This window comes from Antedon bifida, chromosome 1 (genome assembly GCF_963402885.1).
Source record: "Antedon bifida chromosome 1, ecAntBifi1.1, whole genome shotgun sequence".
Taxonomy (NCBI): Eukaryota; Metazoa; Echinodermata; class Crinoidea; order Comatulida; family Antedonidae; genus Antedon; species Antedon bifida.
In genome coordinates, this window is record NC_136226.1 from 17861150 (window position 1) to 17876303 (window position 15154).

The 15154-nt window shown below is 35.0% G+C and overlaps 1 protein-coding gene across 4 annotated transcripts in view; it reads right to left on the reverse strand.

The window, feature by feature from the left end:
- Window positions 1–10954, reverse strand: part of LOC144845013 (uncharacterized) — a 28854-nt gene extending 17900 nt beyond the window's left edge. For 2 of the 4 annotated variants that reach the window (XM_078702156.1, XM_078702131.1), the window contains exons 1-2: window positions 10914–10954; window positions 536–572 (exon numbers count right to left, since the gene is read on the reverse strand). In XM_078702156.1, the coding sequence (XP_078558282.1) occupies window positions 536–552 (17 nt within the window). In that variant the 5' untranslated portion in view covers window positions 553–572; window positions 10914–10954. Of the gene's footprint in view, window positions 1–535; window positions 573–2314; window positions 2496–10913 lie in introns of those variants that run through there. The other 2 variants (XM_078702138.1, XM_078702146.1) reach the window with 2 other exon arrangements.
- Window positions 10955–15154: the final 4200 nt, after the last annotated feature.

The window sequence follows — 15154 nt, forward strand, 5'->3', positions numbered from 1 at the left end:
CACATATTGTAAAATGTATAGTATGGTACACAGCCCATGTAGTCCCCTCCTCACACAATTTGATTTACAATTGGCACCAAAAGAAGAATCTTGTTAATTTGGTTACCATACCAATCGTAGTTGTCAAGGGGATGTAGTTGTAGTTGTCCTAAGATGTAGTTGTACTGCAGGGTAGTTGTCCTAGGGGATAATTGTCCTAGTAATCTGATGCAATTGTAATTAATTAAATAAATAAAAAAAAACAGAATAGACAATAAACGTGGGTTTGAAAAATGTTTATGACACATGGATAATGAAAGGAAGTGGGATAAAACGTCCTTGGCTGACTAGACTGAAACATGTCTGGGTCGAAACTCACTCGGAAGTACTGCTAGGGCTAGGCAATTTGAAGTTGGGAGGGTGAGGATTGGGAGAGTTAATAATTGAAGAAGTCTCAAACCAGTGTACTGTAGCAACCTTAATAAACTTGACATATATGCATTATTCTCACAGTAAATAACGATACAGTACACTAAACACAAGCAAATTTACTTACAAAAAATGTTCAGCCATGATAGATACTCCTTTGTTGTCTGTAAAAAGACCACAAAAAAAAAGGTTAAAAAATATGGGTGATATTATAACTGATAATAATAATGTGAACAACACTTTTCCTAGATTATTCTTACCTTAGTCTAAGAGTAATTCTTACTAGGGAGATCTCCCTGTTTTTACCTTTAGTAAAGTAAAGAGGCTATGAAATATGAAAATTTCAATCCGATCTCCTTGCTTCAATGTTGGTAGTCCTAGATGTATTCTCTGATCTTCAGTAGCCTACTGTATACAATATCCCCAAAAATATCCTCTGCATACAGTGGCGGATCTAGGATCTGACGATGGGGGGTTGGCCACGAAAGCCTCAGGAATGTTTTGAAAAAATAGATGCTTAAACACTGTTTAATAGGCTAGAGCAACTGTTTCCATCACATTTAATAACAACTGTTAGTGTTACATAATGTAAATTTAATTAAATCCTTCCTACAGTAAATACTGTACAGATCTTTTTCGACGAACTAATAATAAACTTTGATCAAAAACACTTCAAATGAAATAAACATTTTGGTAATGCGGTACTCCGAAAATGCCTCGATAAGTGCATGGTGTTGTGTACTGTGTTTTTGTGGTCTGTTAACCTCAGATATACCCTATAGCCGGGTGAATAACTCAATGTAATTTAGTATACAATGGTTGCAGTAATCGCCGTGTCTATAACACAAATCAAAAACGCCACACACTTTTTTTTGGCCGTGTACATACAAGACATTTCATGTTTATTTTATACCTATGAAATAATAAAATAACACCATGTTTCTTGTTTATTTTTATCGTTTATACTGTATACCATTATTATATAAAAAACCTTCATACAAGATAAAAAAGTTCACGATATTACACTCCACTCAGGGGTGTAAATATACTGTACCACGCTAACGCTTGCACACACACGGAGGGCCATGGCGGTAATTAAAACTGAAATGGAAAATGGTGTATTTTTGAAGCGTGATGATGTCAGCATTCACACGAGGCGCGAGCTAAGACAATGTGACGCTGCTGGTAGAGAAGTGCGTGTGCTTTGAAAATAACTCAGTTCTGGGTATTTTCCGAAGATTTTAAATCGCGTTTTCTTTTTAAACTCTTGAATTCATAAATAGTATATTAAACTCTTCTTTCACTATGTAGGCCTATTTACACAACTAATGCTAATCCTAGCTCTAGGCCTACTCTTTTTAATTAAATAAAAAGAGTTGGGTGCATCGAATCCACGTCTAGCAACGGTCGCGGGTATGTTGCATCTTTTTTTTTTTTTGAGAATTAAGGGGGGTGGCTAGCCACCCTTTCACCCCTCTAGATCCGCCACTGGCATACTATAAATATAATAAATTTAGTAGTCTATTTACTACATACAAAGTAAATTAAATAGACATTTAAAGTATGGTAAGTTGAAAAGTTAGACAACCCTACTTAATTTAATATGTTCAACCTTTTTATTTATAAGGTCAAAATCTTGGTTTAAATAAATTACAATAGCTCGCTATACACTTAACACTATATACTTTAAATGTCCATAAATTAGGCCTAAGACATCTGGATTGTTACAAGAACAGTGCCCGAGCAACCAAGCAATTTTATTACTCTATTTGTCAAATGATTTTAAACTAATTACCGTCACAAATATTAAAAAGCAAGTTTACTTAATAATTTGGTACTTAATTATTAGTGATGCCATATACAAGATGCATGATTTTTACAACCTATTGCGACACACACAACCTACCTTAGCGGTTTGCGGATGTAAAAAATAATCAACCTTTCTATTGAACTTTAACACTGTTACGTCATTATTATATTACAATGTTAATGATGAATATTTATTGTGGTGGTAGTGTAGTATAGGTACAGTTAGTAATAATAGTAAAGCATGTGTTTAGGTTAAGATTCAAATGGGTCATTGGAATTGATCAATGATCCATACTTTGAAAGGAATAACTGGTGACCCTGAGAACACAGATTTGGCATATGTCCCAGACACAGTAAGCTACAGTAGCTAGCATGTGTACAGTACAGTATGTATTGTAATCCTGTTATGGGATTTATTCAATTATCAGATCTAAAATATTTAATACTTTTTAGAGTCACAATGGTCAGCTAGATGGAAAATCCCAACAAATAATTTTATTTTTTTTGTTAAATTGTAAAATATAATTAATGATAAACAATTTAGTCATAATCGAGTGGCCAAGACAGAGGGCGTCGCAATCCATCTATACTGTACAATCGGCAACGGTTCAATTCTCTCCTCGATCATGGTGGCTCTGGCGATAGAACAAGTCTTTTCGGATAAGGACTTAAAAGTGTACACATCTGGCTTGCGGTGTACTGGTCTACAAGCATGGGTACTGTTTGACCTGATATTTGTTATTCTTTGGTGTAGGCTATAAGTTTTTTTTTATGTAGTTTATTTATGTAGATATGTAGTACTGTATCTATTAAAAAAGGTACTTGAACAAAATTAATATAATCTTTTACAAAAATGCTTGTCAACTCAATGAGATCCAAATTGGCAATTGCCACAAAATCCTCACTGAGTTTGACGTTGAAATTCACTCTAGAATCCTGCATATCTGAGTTTCAAAACAAACTCAGGATTATCGCTAATGATTGCCGTAAGCAATCAACGGTAATGGCCTGAAGGGGACATCACAAATTTGGTCTACCTGCAGACTTGGTCATTTCAACACAAATGACTCTACCTTCGGATGACTTCAGGGCTTTTAGGAAACCCTGCAGAAGGTTCGTTGGGACTTATAACAAGATTCAGTTGTTGAAATTAATTGTCGACTTTCCGATGGAGAGAAAAAACTTCTTTCCTGAGGACTTAAATTCTGGCCAAAACCAAGGCAGGTCGGCGCACAACAACTATCTTTGGATATGGAGTTTTTCTCCAGAAGATTACGATTACGTGAATATTTTGCTGATTCAGACAGCAGCACCACGCAAAACGAAGGCAACGTTAACAAATTTAAACCAAAAAGTTCCTGGAATCCACCTAAAAATCGTTGTCCAGCTTTAGAAACATTTATCCAGGCTATTGAGGAGGATGTACAAAACTACGTCCCGAGTCCAGATAAACGTGACAATGTCTCAAAACAAGAGAGGCAGGCCGTTGCCACATTGCGTCAGCCTAATGATATCATCATTAAACCCGCTGATAAAGGTTCTGCCACTGTTGCTATGGACATCAAATTTTATGAAGAGGAATACTTAAGACAGGTAAACAATCCTCTTCATTATATATCGTAAACTTACAACGGATCCCATCCCGGAAATTGCGGATAAGGTGGCCAAATCTGTTTCTGTGATGGTAAAAAAACACTCCATCAATCCTAAGATTGAACCTTATTTGGCACAGTTCCAGGCAGATTTTATTTCCTACCTAAAATCCACAAAGCAGGCAGTCCTGGTAGAACCATTATTTCGGGCAATGGCACTGCTACAGAGAAAATTTCTGAATATGGGGATGATTTACTTAGACCATATGTGACTGATCTCTCTTCATACATTCAGGACTCCATGGACCGCAAAATTAACCAAATTCAAAATTTACATAATAATTCTGTTCTGGCTACATTAGATGTTTCATCGTTGTATACTAATATCCCTCACGAAGAAGGAGCCGACGCATGTATTTTAAATTACAAACAAATTCCAGGCAAGACGCCTACTAAAGCTCATTTATGAGAACTGGTCATGTTGATTTTAACCAACAATTTTATTTTTGGAAATGACCATTACCTTCAAATTCATGACACAGCGATGGGCACAAAAATGGCGGCATCTTTTGCAAATTTATTTATGGGACAATTTGAGGCCAAATTTCTGTCCCTCAAACCTAATAAACCACTTTTTTGGTTTTATTTTATTTATTCAAGATCCAAGAGTGTAAAGAAAAAACACCAAAACAGGATCGCCATAAAATATATATTTAGATACATTGACAACATCTTCATGGTCTGGACCCATGGTAAAGATAATTTGGAATTTTTTCTTCTCAATATTAATTCAGCCCACCCAACTATCAAATTTACAGCTACCAAATCCACTAGTAGCGTTGATTTTTTGGACACTATATAGTGACCATAGAAAATGGTACACTCAAAACTGACCTATTCCGTAAACCCACGGATAAAAATATGTACCTGCTCCCTAGCAGTTGTCATCCCCAACACTGTACTAAAAACATACCGAACAGTAAAGCATTACGTATCAGACATATCTGTTCTTCAGATTTAGATTTTTTTTAGAATCGTACCGAAGAACTAACCGGACATCTCCGGAATAGAAATTACAAGAAGGAATACATCGAAACTGGCTATAAAAAGAAAGCAAAAGATATTCCTCGATGTCAAACACTGACGTACAAACCACGTCAGCCAAGTTCGACCAGAGTGCCATTGGTCACAACCTATCACCCTAGGTTGCCTCCATTACGAACTATTACTTATATCATATGCCCATTCTACAGTCCACAGAACGTCTCAGGACTGTTTTTCCGGAACCACCCATTATTGCATTTCGTAGACCTCCCAACCTTCGTGATATATTAGTCAGATCCAAATTTAAGAGTGAAATTAACTCTCATGACAGACAAAATTTGGGCAGTCACCTTTGCGGCAAATCTTGCAAAACTTGTTCATCATGGTTGATTCTACTGAACAATTTAAGAGTAACCAAACTGGCCGCATTTTTCGGATAAGACAATCAATTAATTGTCTAACCAAAAACGTCATTTATCTCATATACTGTAATTTTTGTGGCAAACAGTACGTCGGAGAAACAAAAAACACTCTCTGTATGAGAATGACACAACACAGATCATTAAAGCTCGATCAACCTGTAGCCGAACATTTTAATTCAGCTGGTCACTCGATTGCAAATTTCAGAGTTATTGCAATATTCCATGATGTCAAATGGAGCGACAAAACTCGCAAAGTCAAAGAAAACCACTGGGAATTACAACTTAAAACCACAAAACATTTTGTACTTAACATTAGAAACATACTCCCAGGTCGGTAAAATTATTCCAATGACTACCAAAATTTAAGTTTCAATATTAACCACCATTTAAGCTGTTTTTTAGTTTCATTCCAAAATTGTTTATATCTCTACCAAGCTACCTTCTTTGTTTTCTACTCTTATTCAGACTCCACCCTGTCTCCTTTTGTTGTATTTATTTTATTCCTGTCCACCCAGGCAGCACTTGCCAGTTCTTATACTATGACGTTATCCAAATTCTTTCACTTGCACCGATAAAGGGCTAGTGTTGCCCGAAAGCTCTGCTAACGTTTCTGGCTGTTTTACTTTATCCTTTTGATTTAGCTTTTCGCTTTTTTTTGTATCTCCATTGAGATCCAGCCAATAATACCCACAGCATTGTCATTTTTTCAGTTATTTGCCTTTGGATTTATATATATAAATATGAATACAGGATTAAGATTATAATATACAGCATTTAAAATTACCAACTATTAATTAATCAAATCACTTTTGATTAAGTTTCTACAATCCTGAATTTGATAAGGTGATTACTAAGCTTTCTCTTAAAATAGGTCGCAAGAGTTACAGATGAATGTATCTTTGACATTCAAAGGCAAGGAATTCCAGATCCTCACAAATCTAGCAGGAATGCTAAATTTACCCGAATCCGTACTTGTTATATATATATTTGGATTATATAAGTTTTAAGTGAAACTCTTAAAACTATTTTTCCCTTTATATTATTAGAATGGTAATGGTCATTTTATCGTCATTGATGTGATATATTTTCAATTGTTTTGTGTTAGTTCGATTAAAGTTAAACTTTATTCAATTAAACATGTTGTTTTAGGTGGTTTTTTTTTGCTGCTGGTGGTATCTACAATATCTAAGCTAGGCCATATTGGGGTAAATGGGGTCTCTAGTTGAACTTTAGATGGGGTCTGCCAGGGCCAAGGCAGTGTACAGATGGTCTGTAATGAATACAGGTCAACCCGTACCCATGCCAACTCGTACCCACCAACTCGTACCCAAATTTTGGCTTACTCATACCCAAAATTTTGGCTGACTCGTACCCATCATTGGCTGACCCGTACCCGTCATTGGCTGGCCCGTACCCAAGTTTAATGCTATTTAAAGTATATTTATATTACATTTAAACCCAGTTTTATTAAATTTTTAGATACCAATCATATGTTCGATATTATAATGGCAAAAACTATTGACCTAAAAAGTATAATAATATGTACAGACTCGTACGAAAAAAGCACAGCTTTCATCGTATTTGCGCGCGTACGTCGTATTTGGTCAAGTTAATACTTGAGGGCGCTGTTTTATATGGCTCTGTGGAAGATGTCAGTGGTCGGCTGTGCTGCATTCTATTTTTTTTCATTTATGAGTTGTTAATCTATTATTTTCTACGAATAGTAGTACACGGACATTGAAATACCCACGTGATGATGAAAACTTGAATTATTAAAAGTAAACATGAATATCTTTTATACATAATTTGTATTTTCATTTTATTTTACAGATAATGAAGTAATGTGCTTTTTGAAAATCGTTTTAAAACGAATGGTTTTTTTTTTTTCATTACAAGTAATTATTCAAATTGGGTACGAGTAGGCCAAATAATGGGTACGAGTAAGCCAAATAATGGGTACGAGTAAGCCAAAAATGGGTACGTGTAAGCCAAATAATGGGTACGAGTAAGCCAAATAATGGGTACGAGTAAGCCAAATACTTGGGTACGAGTAAGCCAAATATTTAGGTACGAGTTGGCATGGGTACGGGTTGGTTTGGGTACGGGTTAGCCAAAGTGGGTACGAGTTGACCAATTATTTGGGTACGGGTTAGCCAAGTTGGGTACGAGTTGGCATGGGTACGGGTTGGTTTGGGTACGGGTTGACCAGCACCCGTCTGTAATAGGTCATTTGGTATTGCTTACAATGTGCTAAATCATATAACATTGGTTGCTGGTGGTATCTACAATATCTAAGCTGGGATAGTTGGGGAAAGGGGGGTCTCTAGTCTAACTTTAGAGGGGTCTGCCAGGGCCAAGGCAGTGTACAGATAGTCTGTAATAGGTCATTTAGTATTGCTTACAATGTGCTAAATCATATAACATTGGTTGCTGGTGGTATCTACAATATCTAAGCTGGGCTAGTTGGGGGAAGGGGGTCTCTAGTCTAACTTTAGGGTGTCTGGCACTTGCGTTGCAGCAGACAATTAGTCTGTTGTTATCCATTTAGTATTGTATGAACACAACTTGTTCATTTGGCATTAATTTTGAGTGGTACCTCACTCATCTATGCTAACCCCATTTTAGGCCCTCCTTTCGGGGGGCCTTTTGCATCAGAGAAAAAGACGGTCGTTTGTGATACTGGTATTAGGATGCCAATGGGCATCCCATGGTGGTAAAATTAGGTGGTATCTCTCTCATCTAACCGGGGCTGATTTTTTAGCACGTTTCGGGGTCCCCCGGTCTAGACGCAGCAGGGGGTACCCGGCAGACTCCCATTTTTATTGACATCAAGTGACCCCCAACACACTTAAATAGTCAGATATTGGTACCTAGCTCATCTAACCAAATGTCTCTGGGCTGCCTGTCTATGAGGTGAATGAATAACGAATATATGATAATATTACCCGGTATTAGAATTAAATTAAATAAAGAATTTAAACAAAATTGCTAAATGGTTTGAGAGACTTGGGCCTAGTTTAGGCCTACATTGAATATCAAGAAGACTAAATTCATGATCTTAGGAACAAACCACACTTTTTTACCCAAATTTTCATATATTTGAAATATGAAAATTATTAAATGGAAGTCGTATTGACAGAGTTGATTTACGATTGACTTGAAGTTGTGTTTGATTCCAAATTAACATGGTCAGAACATTAATTGACAAATTGACAATGACATGCAAAAACGAATTTGTGTTATCCGACATTATCGACCAAATATAAAAACGCGATGAGGATGAGTGAACTGTGATTATTCATAATTAATTGTGAAGTTTAATTTCGAGCAATCCAGGCCATGAATGGTCACGTCACTCAGAGCAGAGATAATCTAATAAGCAGAGAGAGAGGTGCGAAAGTAGGCCTGGCCTAGGCCTACTGGTGTCGGATGAAATCAGTCGCGCTTGAAATCGGTCGCGCTCGAAATCGGTCTCGATAAAATCAACATCCGGTATTTTGTATGGAGCGCCGCTAGATACGCTTTTTATCATATAGTTACGTTTGATATCGGTCACGTTTTATTTTGGTCGCGCTAATTTGTATGGGACGCACTAGATACATTTTTAATGAAAAAGCTAATATATGTTTTTAGTTAATATTGAATAAAGAATTTCTAATAATACTATTATTTTTTACCTCGATCGTTATTATTTTTTATGTACAAATATAAATTTACCTCATTATTTATAAATAATTTGTGTTTTCATTTTATCTACAGGTGTCCATGAATAATTGTAATGTGTTCGTTTAGAAAATCGTTTTAAAAATGTTTTATTGAATACTGTTTAAAGTTTTGAAAATGTTGAAATAATTTAGTTATTGCGTATTTTTTAATCACAGTTAATTACGAAACTCGTTCTATACCTGTAAGTGGATACCAGCTCAATGAGGTTTATGCAATAAAGGAAGATGATGCATGACGATGATTTTTATGTTCGATATCCGCCACTCTGACGTGAGCATGGTTTTAGGATAATAATAATAATAATAAAATATATAGATAATATGCCATTATAAATCAATCTACCGGGCCTATACAGACAATATGATGTACAATGATAGATGTGAGAAGAATAATAATGGATGGATAATAAAGGTGGACACGATTTTCAAAGAGGTAATCTTGCACTGATATTTAAACATTTAGATTTACGAACGGCGTATGGATGTGAGACACTGAGTTGTACTTAATTATTTACATTAAATGATTATAAATGAAGAAATAAAAGATATTCAAATTAAAAATTATAGTATCGCCGACGTATATACGTAAATTATATACATCGTTTCATTATGGAACTATGTTTCACAAAAACACGTTCAGGAGGCCCATAGATGTTTCAAACGTATGGTTATTAGTAATAGGCCTATACGTCATTTTACCTGGCCATGGACAACGATCATACGTGTTTTGTCCATGATTTGAAACACTAGTACGTGTTTTTTTAAAAGGGGAATCCCCATCAGTGAAATAACGTACAGTTAACGGCTGCACGATCATAGAAGGCGCATCTGATATGGCTTATTTGGGGGTTTATTTCAGTAACTCGCCTACGATCCGCATATAAAAATCATTTTACTAGAAACTATTTTAAACATTAGAAATAAAAATATACACATGATTTGCCTCAACAATAATATATACTTAATAGTATCCTACATAACGTACAGACATAAATAAAATAGAAACAAAAAGGTGATCGACATGGATATGATATATCTGCCACAGTATGCATAAGTATAAAAATGGATACGCTGGCTTTACGGGCTATACATTGTAACAATTATTGTTTTTAAATAAATTGTTCTCTTTTACGTAATTGTTTGCATAATGAAAGACACAGACGTATATTCTCTATATAATATATTAATTACAATACATAATAAAATAGAGGTAAATTATTATATGCCTAATATATTTTAAACGTGTTTAGAAATGGCCATTTTGAAAAGATACAGATCCTCCGAGACCTGTGAAATAAAAAAAAATAATGATTGATAATAAATATTTATTAACCAAATAAAAAATATCCACATAAATAATCTACAGTAGTTCCTAAAAAATATCAATTAAATCTATATAAACGAAGAAAATGTATATCCCGCTAGCATGCATCTCGCTCCATACAAAATAGCGCGACCGATTTTAAACGCGACCGATTTCACGCGACCGATATCATCAAACGTATAGCTCTAGCGGCGCGGCATACAAAATACCGGAAGTTGATTTTATCGCGACCGATTTCAAACGCAACCGATTTCAGACGCGACTGATTTCATCAAACGTATAGCTCTAGCGGCGCGCCATACAAAATACCGGAAGTTGATTTTATCGCGACCGATTTCAAACGCAACCGATTCAGACGCGATTGATTTCATCGTAAACCGCTCTACTGCTAGTGTTACAGAACTAACGAGTGCCGCCTCTGCTAAACAATAGTGTGGCGCCTTTAAGCCTTAGGCCTACTAGCTAGGGCCTACTAGAGGCTAGGCTAGCTAGGCCTAGCCTAGCTAGATATTAAAAAACCATAATATATGATAAAACCATTAATTAGTCCTATAATCAAATAATGTAATGTTTAAAAAGAATACGTTACCAAATCTGACGTATACAGGGCGCTAGTAGAATCGAGATTTTGCCACACAAATTCGAGAGTCGCGCAACAAGAAGGAGTAGGCCTAGCCTCCCTAGGCAATTAACAAGGAAGATAGAAGAAAAAATACACATTTATATTGTGTGTGGGTTTTTTAATTTAATAACAAATCCCAAGGTACGTGGGTGGCGCGCTGTAACGCCAAATGAAGTGACATTGCCAAATGAGGTGCGCGTGGTCTGTATCGCACAAGGCTAGGTCACTTAATTTGGCAGCACGTTTCTGGCGAGCTAATCGTGTTATTAAATATTGATATTATTTATTTCCAAATAAACACAAACTGAAAATTAATAACCTGAGTATTTCTAACCTAATAATCTTTATTCATTGTATGAAATTAAACCATTATAACTGAAACATACGACGAAAATTTACGATTTTAGTGTAAAAAACGAAAGGTACTGCCATCGAAAAATATAGAAAACTCGACATGCATGATGGGAAGCCTACCGACCCCTTTCTAAGCAGCTGGAAAAGAAGACTACTCGTTTTAGCGCCAAAGGGAAGTGTCTGAAGTCACGTCTGCATGTTATGCGGACATGGTCTGGGACAATTTGCCTTTAGCGCTAAAACGTTGATTGTTTGAGTTATGGGACGCCATTTCTGCATTATTTCCTAGTAATATTTTGATTTGACGTTCCTTTCGTCGGTACATTATTCCCGTTACTATTTTGTTCGTTTTTATGAATTTCTATGTTTATGTCAAATTAAAATGATTATTCGTTGAATATGAATGTATCCCGTTATTCTATTGATTATATTGTATATATTTTTTTGTTTAACATTGCTTAACTATACAGTTTCCTAACCTTTTAGTTTCATTTTTAATCAATTCCGTTTTTTTTTAAATGTATAATGTTATTTATGTTTTTTATTTATAAGTTCTTTAAGAATATGAGTTACATGATCACATTTATTTCACTTATTATACCTACAGTATAACACTATATTTACTTTGATGTCTAAAACATTAAAACATAAATTCGGAATAATGGCGAACCTAAGTCGCAAATTGTTAGTTAGATATTTGTTATAATTTCATCATCTCATTTGTTACACGTGTGTGTGTGACCTATAATAAATAAATAAGGGATGGCAGGCTACAGGTAGGCCTACTTCGAGGGGAAATTCATCAAATTGTTTCATCAAAACAATAACTCATAAGGTCGGAAACATTTAGAACATAAATAGATAATGAAACCAAATTTTGAGATATTGCGTTGTTCTCTTTTGTTATAATCTTTTCATGTCACGTACCGTAATAGAAGGTAACAGTTGAACATGCATATCACAATAAATAAATAATGGTAATTAACTAATTAATTAACCAATCCTAATGGCATTTTCATCAAGTTTTAACAATCTTTGATGTCGGAAACATTCCCAATAATAGAGACTAATTTTGCAATATGTTAGATATTTTATTCAGCTGGTACTTTTTACCTTGATATCGGGAACATTTGAACATAAATTCGCAATAATGGATCATAATTGTGCAATGAAGTCGTGTCATCTTGTTCATATGATGGGAAAAAACTTTGGATGAGATATGGGGTGAGCAAGCTAAATACATGATACTTATTTTAAGGTTGGAAAAAAGCACGTGAATTCGCAAATAATTGAACCTAATTTTGCAATGAAGTCGTCATCTCATTTGTTCATATCGATGTGAGAAAATGTTTGGACGGGAATGTGGTGAGCGAAATTCTAAGCAAGCTAAATACATGAGTTATTTTAAGGTTGGGAACACAACGTGAATTCGCAAATAAAGTCGTTTGTTCAGATCATATTACAATGTGGGAAAAAAGTTTGGATGGGAATGGGGCGTTGAGCGAAATTCTAAGCAAGTATTACTTCGAAGTCGGGGGAACAACCTTAAATTCGCAATAATGCAATGGAACCTAATTTTGCAATGAAGTCGGTCACCTTGTTTGATACGATGTTGGAAACACGTTTGGAGGGGTGGACGAAATTCTAGGAAGCTAAATACAGTTAGTTATAACACTAATTATTTTGAGGTCGGGAATATTAGAATTTATACTTAAATGGAACCTAATTTTGCAATGGAGATTGCATGCGTTATTTTCATCTCGGTTGTTCGTTCCATCAATTATACGTCGTACATAATGTGGAACATGCATGCACTGTTATACTTTGTGGGGTGATGAGAGTGGGATGCTACTGTAATCAAGTTAATATATTATTTATTGACATACAGTAATTTAATTAGCTATATCGATGGAATAGTAGATTAGGCCGATATTTACACATTTGCAGCCTTCACTATTTATAGAATAAATCAGCATTAAATAAGCCAGTGGGTAAATTTTTATGGAATTCATTTAAAAGCAATATGCTATATAACATTGAATCACGGTGAAACATATAACAATAAAGAAACAAGTATAGAAAAATGGGTAGATTTAAGAAATACTATTATGCTAATATAATTTCTAATTTGCTACGATTATCAGAAAAGGAATTCTGTGATACGAGTTACAGGTGGTACTGATCTGATTTTATTTCGTTTCATCTTGTATATAAATTACATTGTATAATCCGGGTTGTAAAATGAAAACAAACAAATGAAAATCTCACAAATTCTTTATGTGTAAAATATGTTAAAACGAGATATAGATGATAATGATGATCATTGTCAAGTGTATAGAAAAATATGAACATTAATGAAATAGGAGGTAATACGGAATGGATAAATGTAAAAATGTTACTGATGAATTGTAACGACATTGGGAATTAACAAATGTGTTAAATAATATGTTTGCACCACAAAAGAGAGAAAAAAAGCTATCGATGGAATGGTGGGTACGAAATCCATGATAATTTAGCTATTTAGCTGAAATAAATTCGACGGGAACCTGATTTCACAAGAGGACCTCTTATATGAGTTTGTGAGGACTCCGTTTATAGAGGACATCTTAATATCTGTTCTAAAAACTCCTTAATATCAGTTCCAGAATTAACCTTAATATCAGTTCTTTTCTAATGAAGAATCTGGGCAATTTACAATCAAGCAACAACACCACATAATTCTACGTGAATTCTACTGTACGTGAACTAGCCTTAATACCGCCTGATTACGGTATATAGGCCTACAGTATTAGCTTCAGAATAAATGACGACGTATTCTACAGATATTAAAAAAAATGAAAATATTAAATTGGCTTCGTCGAAATGTTGTACCTTGATAGACAGACCCCCAAGCACAGGTAAATCCTCAGATTCTGCTTGATCACAGACAATCTGCACTGCAGCACAACTAAAAAGCAGTAAAAAGATTTTGGCACACAAGGCGTATCATATAATTTGCGGACCATGACCGAAGCACTTCCGCTTCGATCTATTCGACGAAAATCAAAAAAGGATAACTATTTTCTGCTTTATATTTAATTTAATGTAATGGTGATCTAATAACAGGCGTAACAACACATAATACATATTGTAGTTTAATACTGGCTTAAATATGATTGTTTTATATAAACTGTATTTTAAAAAATGACAATAGAACTTCATTTTGCAATAGTACCTAATTTGGCGCCTTAGACGCCAAATTAAGTGCGGTACCTCATTTGGCAGCGGTACCTCATTTGGCGTGACACGCGCTACACAATACAAGGATTATGATGATGATGTTCAACAAACACACAGCAGGGGATCGGAAGGGAGGGAGGCGAGTATTGGAGAGGGGAGAAAAACAGGTTACGTAATCAATACTAAATACTAAATGGAATCCTAAAGTGTCCCGTGAGAACATTTTAAAATCGCCATTATTTAATTTTTATCAAAGATAGTGTGTACACTATCTTTGTTTTTACTCATCATTTTCAAGCATTCTTATGATTGGTCCATCAAAATGTCATATTGATGGGGGCCAATCAGAAGAGTTTATTTGATGGAACAATCAGAAAAATGTATTAACAGTGGTTTAGTACAGTAATAGCATGGAGCTATAAATGTTATAGCTCCATGGTAATAGCATGGAGAATTTATTAGATAGAAAAAAAAAAGACTCTGGACACTGATAAAGATAAAGATGAATCAGTATCAGATGAAAGTGAGGAGAGTGACGAAGATGGTGATGAGGAACCAACAAAGGAGAAACATAAGAAACAAGGAAAGATAACAAGTTGTATGCTTCAACTAGCTCCAGTGTAGGCCTGTTAAAT